Genomic DNA, 10,528 nt, shown 5'->3' with positions numbered 1-10,528 from the left:
GGGGGGGGGAGGGCTGCGGCCTCGGCTGTCTTGGCTCTGCCGTCGGCCCCGCCTCTCCCACCGCCTCCCTGTGCAGGAGGGGACGCCGCACCTGCTCCACCTGGGACCTCTGCCCTCGGGGACAGGGCCCTCTGGGGTCAGCCACGGGGTCCTGGGTCACCCCGAAGAGACGGGGGCCTCGCCCTCAGGGAGGGACGGCCGCGGCAGAGGCGGTGGCTCCCTTCTCTGGGAAGGTGGACACGGATGCCAGGGCGGAGGAGGCCGTGGAGTTTCCAGAGTCCCCTCTGCTGCCTATGGCTCGGGACACCAGCAAGCCCGAAGCTCTCGGCTTTGCCCACCAGCAAGACGGACAGAGAACAGAGGCCAGGGCTGTGCTGGGAACGCAGCGGGAGACTGCCCTGTACTCAGCAGGTGCTCAATGAACGGTCACTGCCGCGATGCAGGAGGGGAGAGCCCTTGCTGGGTCCACCTCCTCACACACCTGGTGACAGGTGTGTGGTGCCAAGCAGCCACGAGAAGTGTGCCATGCGTGGACAGCCCTGCAAACACCGGTCTGAGAGCGGAAGCCAGCCGCGGGGCTGCGTGCACCCACAGGTGACAGATGTCCAGACAGCGGATCCTGGCTGCCAGGGCCGGGGGACAGCGTGGGGACAGGGTTTCCTTTAGGGGTGACAAAACATGCTGGAATTAAGTGATGGTCGCAGAACTCTGAATGCACAAAAACCCACTAAATTGTGTCCTTTAAAGATGAATTTTCCGGGACGTGAATCATACCTTAAGAAGTTAACAAGCAAAAATATTAAACACCCCCACCCCTGCCGCCATCACCAAGGCCAGCAAACGTCCCCCTTGGGCTCTCTGGTCCCCGGTGGAGAGGCAGGCAGGGGAGCTGGGGGGCTGCTGGCTCTCCCCGCTGTGCCCCTACAGCCCCCAGGCTTCCAGCATCTCTACTCTGTCCCCCCCGCTCTGTGGGGAGCACAGAGCCCCTCCCCCGAGTGCTTCCTGCACCACTGTGGTGAGTGCTGGGAAGGGGGTGCCCCCCCCGCCCCCCAGCCAGGACCATACACTCAGTCTTGCCATCCTAAGTCCGGCTCTCCACATCCACTTGGAAAGGCTGAAGGAGCAGCAGTTGAGGGGCACAGGGCGTGTCCTCACCAGCTGTGTGACCTCACGCTCATGACTTGACCTCTCTGAGCCTCAGCTTCCCCACCTGTACAATGGGCCGACGACTCTGGGCTGCCAGCCAATTCTACAGACGGGACACAGCCCATCAGAGCTGGGGCAACTCCGTGAGAAAAATGGGGACCAGGCATGGGATGTGGCCCAGAGGATGCTCCAGAGAGTCACTGAGCTCATTTCTTCAAACCAAAGCCCCACTGGGGTGCACCAGATGGTGCACTGCCAATGAAGCTCATCACTGCTGCTTTAAACTCCAGACTTTGCCTGGGGCCCCCAGAGCCAGAAATGAGGTCACAGGTCCTCAGGACACACACAGAGTAACTCGAGCATCAGGGCAGCCCAGAGTCCAAATACTGAGCCCCCCCCCGCCCCGCGCCCCAAACCTCGGCTTTCTCGTCAGAACGATGGGAATAACCTCGGGTCAACCAGCGGCGGACAGCACAAGCTCAGGCCAGCGTGGCTCGCCCCTCTCCTCTCCCTCCTGATCCTCTGTCACAAAGCTCCCGGGCCTCACGCAGAACGCCCAGATCGCAGGCTGCGGGGAGCAGGGTCCGCTCCACAGCGGCACACGCTGCGCCCGGCCAGCGAGGCCCGGCCGTCTCCGGCACGCGGGCCGTCCACCGGCCCATTATTCGAGCCGGACGCTGGGGCCAGCCTGGGGCAGCAGAGAGGAGACAAAGGCCACCAAGGCAGGCTCTCACGTGAGCCACGCCCGCAGACCTCTCCACCGCCCACTCGGCAAGGAGGGAAACGTGCCCTTTCACTGCCACATTCTCTACAGACGGGGGCTGTCGCCCCAGCATGAGCCCAGCTGCCCGGGAGCGGACACAGCTGTTGGCTGAAGCCCTGACACTCGGGGGTGACTCAGCCAGATGGCCCCAGTGTCTCCCACGTGCTGACAGTTGTTTGAAAGCTGCGCCAGCCCCGTTTCTCCGCCTCCTGGAATGCCGGGAAGGAAGACACCAAAGCAGGGAGCTAGTCCTGCCCTGGGGGCTTTGCGATGACTCTGAAGAGACCCCCAAGTCTCGGCCCCAGCTCAGGGTGCCACTGTGCACGCTGCTCCCGGGGTGCTCGCGGCCAGCCCAGGACGTCTGTTCTGGGGGCCTCGCCGGCACAGAGCTCACCGTTATCTCTGCTCTCCGGCCGCGTGGCGTGCGGTGGCCCCGAACAGCGGGGCCTCCCGACAGCGGCGGGGCTCCTGCAGCCGGACTGGTCAAGGAGTCCCGTGGTGGGCATGGAGGGCAATGAGGGGCATGCGTGCAGGGACTGGGAAGGTCTGTCTGGGTGGACAGAACAGCCCAGGGCAGGCGGACACCAGCGGTGAGGGCGATCCCTAGCAATGCAGAAACCGGGCCCCGAAGGCCTTCGCTCCTGGGCCACATCCACGCTGCCCGTCAACTCCCGCCTACCCCCCTCACATCCTCCTCCGTCCAACAACCACGTGATCAGCAAGGGTGTGGAGACAAGTCAGATTCAGAAATCAGCAGACCCCCCAGCCACCCCCGTCAGGGCAAATGTCTGCTCTGCTGAGCTACAGACCCCAGAGTCTACGACGACAGACAGAGTTCCCGCACACGTGTTCTTTGGGGGCCCCAGAGGGCCCGGAAGCCAGGACGCCAAGCCCTGGACATCTGGGGCAAGGCAGATGGCCGGCAGAGGCACCCAGGGTCTCTGCTCCCTCTGCCCGGGAGGCCGACCCCCTGCCTCCAAGCAGCGAGTCCAGAGGGTGCTCGAGAGGCCTGCACCAGAACCCGCAAGGGCCCAGGCCTCCCAGCAGCTCTGGCTGCAAACTGCCCGCCAGCCCCACTCATCCAGCCAGCAGCCCTTGGAGTAACACAGGCTGACGGTCAGCCCTAGAAGTGCCCAAAGCCAGAGCTGTAGTGAGCCTCGTCGTACAAACAGGAAGGCTGAAGCTCAGAGAGGGTCAGCGTTTGCCCAAAGTCACAGAGCACGTCACTGCCCAAGTGACACCAGGAGCCGGGACTCCGGACCTCTGGGGGACACCTGTCCATGCCACCACAAGACCCCTGCCTTGGAGGGATTAAGCTGTGCCCCCACTTTGGGGCACTCGGGATAAAGACGGTTTCCAGAGACCCTGCTCCCTGCCTCGTCTGGAGTGGGTATCAAGGCCTGGTGCTCCCGGTCTCCCGGGAAACATGCCACCTGGGAAGAGGTCCCCGGGGCAGGCTGGGGGCTCCTGAGGGACCTATCGGGGCGCAGCACATCCACCCTCTGAAGCCACAGCTGCCGGATGCCCCCTCGGTGGTCCTACAGCCAAAGAAGGACAGAGCAGCAGAGAGCGCGGGAAGCAGGAGCAAAGCAGAGCTGCTGGGGCCGCTGGGCTCACCGGACGGGCGGGGGTCAGACAGCGCGGTCCCCGCCAGAACGAGGCAGCACGAGAAAAGCCAGCACGTGTACACGCGGGCGGGCGTGCGAGCACGTGGGCGGCAGCGGCCCCGGAGCCCCGTGAACGTGCGGGGCGGCGGCTCGTGGGACCGGCTGCTGCCCCCCGAGTGCAGGAGCCGCGAGGCCTGGGCAGGAAGGAAGGGGCCGCTCTCTCCCCCGCTTCGTGGAGCCGCCCGGCGGGCGCGCCTCTTACCTCTGGGCTCCTCCGCCTGTTTGGCGAGCTTGCGCAGCGCGGCAGCAAAGCTGGAGGACGGCGCGGCCTGGGCCGACAGCGCGCTGCTGGTGGCGGGGCTGCCACTGGGCACCAGGGCGCCATTGAGCGGCGAGGGGGTGAGGGGGTTGACGGTGGCGGTGGTCCTGGTCGCGGTGGAAAGCATCCCTAGTGAAGGGGACTTGGGCTCATGGCTCATGCCTGAAACAGGAAAAGAAGAACCAGAAGTCACCCAGAGAGCAGGAGGCCCGGCACCGGAGCGGGGTCCGCGCGGCCGGGGGCCGGTGCCAGCGGGCGGCGTGCGCGGAGCGGGAGCTGAGCCGGCGGCCCCGGCAGCACAGGAGAAACGGAGCGGAGCCAGCGCTGCGCGGAGAACGGGGGCGCGACCCCGGCGCCCACGGGCAGCCCCAAGCCCTCGGCTCCGTAAGCGAAGAGCCGCTGTGCCCAGGACCCCGGTGAGTCCAGATGCCGAACGGCTCACGCCGGCCCAAGCCGACAGCCTCTCCAGGACAGCCCGGAAGATCTGAGAGCATCCCCTGACAGGCGTAGGGGATGGAGACCAAGGCGCGGGGCCAGCGTCCTCGCAAGAAAGAGAAGGCCAGAGGAAAGGGAAAGGGCCGCACCACTGACAATCACGAAGACGAACACGCTTCTGCCAGGCCCTCAGCACATCGCTCTGGAGGACCGATGGAGCACATCCTTTTCCTTCCAGAAAAGCAAACAGGCGCCTACGGGCAGGCAGCACAGACCCGGGATCGTCCCAGGCGGGATGGCCGGAGCCCTCCTGTGCCGCTACCATCCCCCCTTGAATCCCAAAGCCACAGGCACCCAGCGGGTCTGCATCGAGATGGTGCCTCCGAGGACAGAAGCAGGCAGAGAACACAGCCACCTGCAGACCCTGCTGTGGTCCCGCCCGGCGCAAACCCCGCCTAGACGCTAAAAGACCCGCGACCGCAGGTCTAAACCGCCGTCCGGGGGAAGCCCCCTTCCCACGGGGGTCCAGGTTCAGGTGTCACGCTGGCCAAGGAGCCGCCACCCGCCAGGAGTGACATCAGATGCCTTCCCAGGGGCCCCCGGCCTTTCAAGTCCTGAGGAGGCTCAACCTTCACCCTGCCCCACGCACCCCACTGATAACGGCCCGGCTCCCTCGCGGGCGGGCCTGAGCGGTGCCATAAGTCTTTGGTTAACTTCTCCTGCCCTCTCAGGGGAACCTGCCGCATCCCCGCTCCCTCACCATGGGTACATTCGAGAGGCGTAAATCACGGCGCATGGCCTCGCGGGTGGCACGGGCAACGGGCTGTGTGCAGGGAGAGGTAAACGAACTTGGGAAGCCCCAGACGGAGACCTAGGAGGGACAGCTCCAGGGAACACCCGGGGTCACCTGGGGAGGGGACCTGGGGACTCATGGGAGGGGTGAGAGGGCACAAGCACAGTGTCCCAGAAGATGACAGGGCAGGAACATGTGCTGCCCCCAGGCCACGGGCCCCACCCCAAGGGGCTCTCCGCAGCCCCCAGAGCCCACGCCACCTCTGCAGCACTCTGCATACAGTCCAACTCGAGTCTTCCACGCCTGTCCCCGTGGGTAGCCAGGTGAGCACTGGGGACGCCCACTGGTGGCCAGGCAGGGGTGGGCCCCTGAGACCTGCCCTGCCCCCAGAACTAGCCAGGAGAGGCCGCGGGCGCCGACACACGCCCTGAACCCAGGGTCCCAGAGAGCCGGGCCGCGGCGACCACCGCCCTCTCGCCAGGTGGGCGGCAAAAGAGATCTTGGGGGCTCGGCCGCATAAACGGCCACGGCAGGGATGGGGTGGGGGGGGGCGCATAAAAGGCAGTATCGAGGCAGGTGCAAGTTCGAGGGAGCAGCGTTCTCTCGGGAGAGGGCTCGCACCTCAGAAATAAAGGACCCGCACAAGCGCCCCTGTGCCCAGGCTGGCCTCCCAGCTGCCGGCGGGTCACGTGGGCGGCGCCACGCCGGGCGACAGGGCCCCACGGCGGCAGGCCCACTGAGCGGCCGGGGCGGCACCAACCCGAGGCTGACCCCGCGTGGCCTCCTCTTTCTGGAAGAACAGGGGAGAGGGTGGCAACCACATGCCCACAGGCACCGCAAGCCCACCAGAGAAACCCGAGAACCCAGGGGGGTGCAGGGTCCCTGCCCCAGCAGGCTGGTCACTAGGAAACACAGGTTCCTAACAAGAGTCCTTTCTCAGCCCAGCCGGTGCCCAGCCGGCGCCCAGCCAGCCGCTGGAGGGCCGCGGAGCCCGATGGACGCCATGTCCCGGAAGCTCGGCCCAGGCGCCCCTCGGGCCCCTGTCCTCCTCCACGGACGGCGTGAACGGGGGGTGCAGGACGTGCTGCCGGCCACGGGGCCTGGAGGTCAGGCTCAGCGTGGACCAGGCTGCCACACGCTGGGGCCTGAATCCCGGCTCTGCCACCTGTAGCTGTGTGATGTTGGGCAAGTTACTTGGCCTCTCTGGGCCTCCTCAGTCTCCTCATCTATAAATGGGGGATAAAGACAAAGTCTGCCTCATGACGTTAATTCCGTGAGGGTTCAAGGAGGTAAATTACGTGAGAAGCTCCAGAGCACGGCTGGCACATCCCAGGGGTCGCTGTTATTATCACGCAGCCGGTCAGCGAACAGGGGCAGAAACCCAGGTCTTGGGTGGGCGAGGGGCTTGGCTAGGCTCATATGGGTCAGGCTGGGCAAAATGGGACCCGACCTGCCGAATCTGTGCCGCCTACCCCCACCCCCATTCCTTCCGTGTCCGGGCAGGGAGTCACGCAGCCCAGCTCTCCACATCCGTGAGTGGCACCGGCTGGTCAACGTGAACACACGGGACACCCCGGGACAGAGGGGGACCGGAGCTCTTGTGTCCTGCTGCCTGTGCGGACACCGAGGACGTGACCCCACGCAGGACCTGCTCTGGGCGGTCCAGACATCTTCTGGGTCCTGCTCGGGACCAAAGCACCCTCAGCACCCACACTCAGTGGACCGACCGATGGGTTTCTTTTCTTGGGGGGCGGGTGGTGGTATACAATGGGGCACCACCCTGTGGGGACCCCGTCTGGGCATGGCTTGCACAGGTCCTGGAGGTCCTGACCAACACCTAGAGGAAGGCATCGCCACGAAGTGCTGCCCGGAGACAAGGTATGTGACGGGGGGCCCTGGGGCTCCGTACCCCAGGGAAATGAAGACCCTCCCAGGGACATCAGGTCACACAGACGGTCGGGTCACCTCTCAAGACAGCCTCGTGATGGGCCTGGGAGACGCCGCAGCAGCAGTGGACATCCCCCCAACTCCGCACTCACTCCCACCCTGGGCCTGCCCTCAGGGTCTCAGACAATCCTGAGAGGCCAGCAGAGCACCGGTGGGGACACCGAGGCCAGGAGCTGTTCGAAGATCGGTCACGGTCACAGAGACGACCCAAGGCCACACAGACAATCCAAGGCCACACAGCTCAGCAGCACATCTAGGACTCGAACCCCATTTCCTGGGCCCAGATGCAATGTTCTCACCACTCATGACACCACCTGACCAGTCCAAGGCCCAACTGAGATGCCAGACCAAGAGGTGCAACACACTCAGAGCTCAGGTACGCTTGACTACAGCGGTTTAGAAATGTGTCCAAGTCTGGCACTCATCCTTCAAGAGGCAGGAATGAATCCTCATCTCCCCATGTGGGCCAGACCTCTCAACTCACTTCCACTGAACAGGACATGACAGAAGCGTGGCGACCGCCAAAGTGAGGTCATCAAAGGCCCCTGGCCACCTCCCTGCGCTCTCCTGGATCACTTGAGCCATGGGGCGGGGGCGGGGGCGGTGTCAGCTGCCAGGTTGTGAGGATACCCTAGGTACCTGTAGGAAATCCCACATTCACGGAACTGAGGCCTCCAGCCAACAGCCAACTGAAGCATGAACCATCTCGGCAGCAGCTCCCCCAGCCCCAGGGGAGCCTTCAGATGAGATCACAGCCGCAGCAACCGTTCCTTTACACCAGACTCTGGGCCAGAGCCACCCGGCCGAGCTGCTTCCAGATCCCGACACGTTTCAGTTTGGGATAGCTTGTTACGCAGCATTAGGTAACTGCTACAGTGAATGCCACCACCACGTCCTCTATTGATCATGACCCTCAATCTCTATTTCCCTTCCTCTGTGGAAGTTCAACCACCTGCAGATACTCTGTGCCTTCTTTACCCCCCGACTCTCCAAATCGGGCCCCTCTGATGCCATCCAAGGCCATTAACCACCTCCCTCCCCTTTCCCACATTCCTTAGAAAACTAGCCACCACCTTTAAATCCTTTCACCTCTAAGGGCAAGGTGTCACCGTGTCCATTTTACAGAAGGGAGACTCCAGCCTTGGGCCCAAGGGCCGACAGACGGTCAACAGCAGGGCTGGGATTACCTGAACACAGCACCTGTGTCCCACGTACATAAAGCTGGTCAGGGCCCACATCCAGACCCATCCTGGGGCCGCAGCAGGAGGGCCTGGCTCTGCTCCACCCCACAGCCCACACCGCACGCTGCCTCCAGAGAGAGGGGAGGGGGGCCGGCAAAGTGAGGCAGGCAAAGCGGTCCTGCACCTCCCAGTGACCGGTCCCCGTGGCCCAGGGAGCAGATGTGGAGGTCTCTGCCCAGTGGCCCTGGGACAGGCTGGCCAGCTGGTGACCCAGGCGGACACGCTGTGACCGCCAGCTGCCAGCGCTGGGCAGGATGGTACACGGGTGCTCGAATAAGCAGTGAGCAGCCATGGGGCAAATCCCGGGGCAGACCCCAAAGTGTCACGGGCCCCTTAAGGCCACGGGTGGGGGTCTTCAGGTGACAGCAGGAGGAACAATTTTCTCGTTTTTAGCCTTTTTACTTCTCTCTGTTCTAGTTTTTCTGTAGTGAACCAGGTTTTTAAAAGTGGGGGGTCCACAAACAGATAGACTTGCCTGCGTGAGTTTGGAATAACCAACAGGGGGATGGGGTCTTCCCCAGACCGGGGCCTCCTGCGGGAGCTGAGGGAACTGGAGTGCCCCTCCTGGAACCCAAACCCTCACCGACAACCCCCGCCTTTCCCTGGTGACCAGGGTTCTGGGGGGCAGACCTACCCTCTGCCCCCTCCTGGACCAGCCGCCACCTGAACGTCACTGTCACACTCCTACTGACATCCAGGGACGCCCCACCCCCCTCCTTAAAGCCCGGCACATGCTGCACAGGCCCCAAGTACAGCGCCCCCAGGCTCCTGGGGCTCCCCCAAAGCTAGCGTCCCTGTCGTGGTGTCAGTCGTGGTCTCTGGAGCAGCTTCAGGCCAGGAAAGCTGCTCTGCTGATGTCAGGTCACTTAAAATAGAATTCCAAATGAGCAGCTTCGTTAGGGGAGTCTAAAATTAGCATTCCTCCTCAGCATGTGTGCATCGGGAAGGGAGGGGAGGGGAGGCAGGGGGCCCGAGGGACCACCGGCAGCTGGGGTGACGGCCCCCTTGCACCTAGGAAGTGGAAGGACAAAGGCCAAATTCGGGGGACCCAGAGACCCCGTAAAGGGTCACCCTGTACCTGCTGGGGATGGACACGGCCTCTGGGAGCATACCCCCCACCGTGTGCCTCGCCCCCCGATGTCCCAGGCTCGGGGTCACTTCAGGGCTGCTCTGGCCCCAGCCCTGCACAGGCAGGTGGGTCCCAACCCCCGCCACAGGTGCCGTCACGACTGTGGAAGCCCCAGCGGTGCGTGGAGAGGAGAGGGGGCCTCGGGCAGCCCTGCACCCTCGAGAAGCCCCGCAGAGCAGGGGTGGTGCCTATCTTCCCCCACGCCCTCATCAGAGAGGTATTTATTAACTTCTGCGCTCCTGGCCATCGACTGAGTTCTGGTCTGCATTATCAGCTCATGTAAATTCATTATCCTAACAGCTGGGAATAGGCACCACAGCACGAAGGCCAATGATGGATGAGGGCTGGGGGCTGGGGCGGCCCTGGGGGCAGGGCCAGAGCTCCCTCTCTGGCTGTAGCAGCCCTGACACACGGGGAGCTCAGGTGGCCTCCTGGCCGCCTCATTTGCATCACATGCTGCTGTCCACCTCCTGCCCCCTCGACCCCCCAGGAGAAAAGAACTGCCACGGTCAGACACCCAGAGCCGAGAGCCCCTGCCCTGTGCCCGAAGCTGAGAGCAGGAGAGGAAAAGCCACCAGGCTGACAGCGCGCACCGCATCTCCCAGCCCCCTCCTCCCCCGATGGTGTCGGTCTTCAGAAGCAAGGACTGCCCAGGCCAGGGCAGGCCCAGGACTGCCCAGGGAGGCCGTCACCCTTCCCGCTCCTACTACCAAAGTGTGGTGTCCTTAAGCAACCCTCTTTCCTCTCCCCTGCCCAGGTTTCTAACATGGCCAGAAGCAATACAAAGCTTAAACCAAAAAACAGGTCAAGGGCTTCCCCGGTGGCGCAGCGGTTGAGAGTCCGCCTGCCGATGCAGGGGACGCGGGTTCGTGCCCCAGTCCGGGAAGATCCCACGTGCCGCGGAGCGGCTGGGCCCGTGAGCCGTGGCCGCTGAGCCTGCGCGTCCGGAGCCTGTGCTCCGCAACCGGAGAGGCCACAGCAGTGAGAGGCCCGCGTACCGCAAAAACAAAAACCCCACAAGACAAAAAACAGGTGAAGAGGAAAAACCCAAGTGCAGAGGGGCGGAGCTGGGCTGACGGCTTGGCAGACGTGTTCCAGAACCACCTCGTCCCCGGCGCTTCAGAACAGACCCCCATCGACTCCGAACG

At 64.1% G+C, this 10,528-nt stretch overlaps 1 protein-coding gene across 1 annotated transcript in view; it reads right to left on the bottom strand.

Moving 5' to 3' along the window:
* GSE1 (Gse1 coiled-coil protein) overlaps window positions 1-3,995 on the bottom strand; it is a 34,454-nt gene extending 30,459 nt beyond the window's left edge. Inside the window, exon 1 of the mRNA XM_007468414.1 lies at window positions 3,779-3,995. Coding sequence (XP_007468476.1) covers window positions 3,779-3,995 — 217 coding nt within the window. The remainder of the gene's footprint in view (window positions 1-3,778) is intronic.
* Between the last annotated feature and the right edge of the window lie 6,533 nt (window positions 3,996-10,528).

The sequence above is a fragment of the Lipotes vexillifer genome, unplaced genomic scaffold (assembly GCF_000442215.2).
Source record: "Lipotes vexillifer unplaced genomic scaffold, Lipotes_vexillifer_v1.1 scaffold23, whole genome shotgun sequence".
In the NCBI taxonomy this organism is placed as follows: Eukaryota; Metazoa; Chordata; class Mammalia; order Artiodactyla; family Lipotidae; genus Lipotes; species Lipotes vexillifer.
Note: the sequence above shows the minus strand (reverse complement) of the source record. Positions and strands in the feature narration are given on the sequence as shown.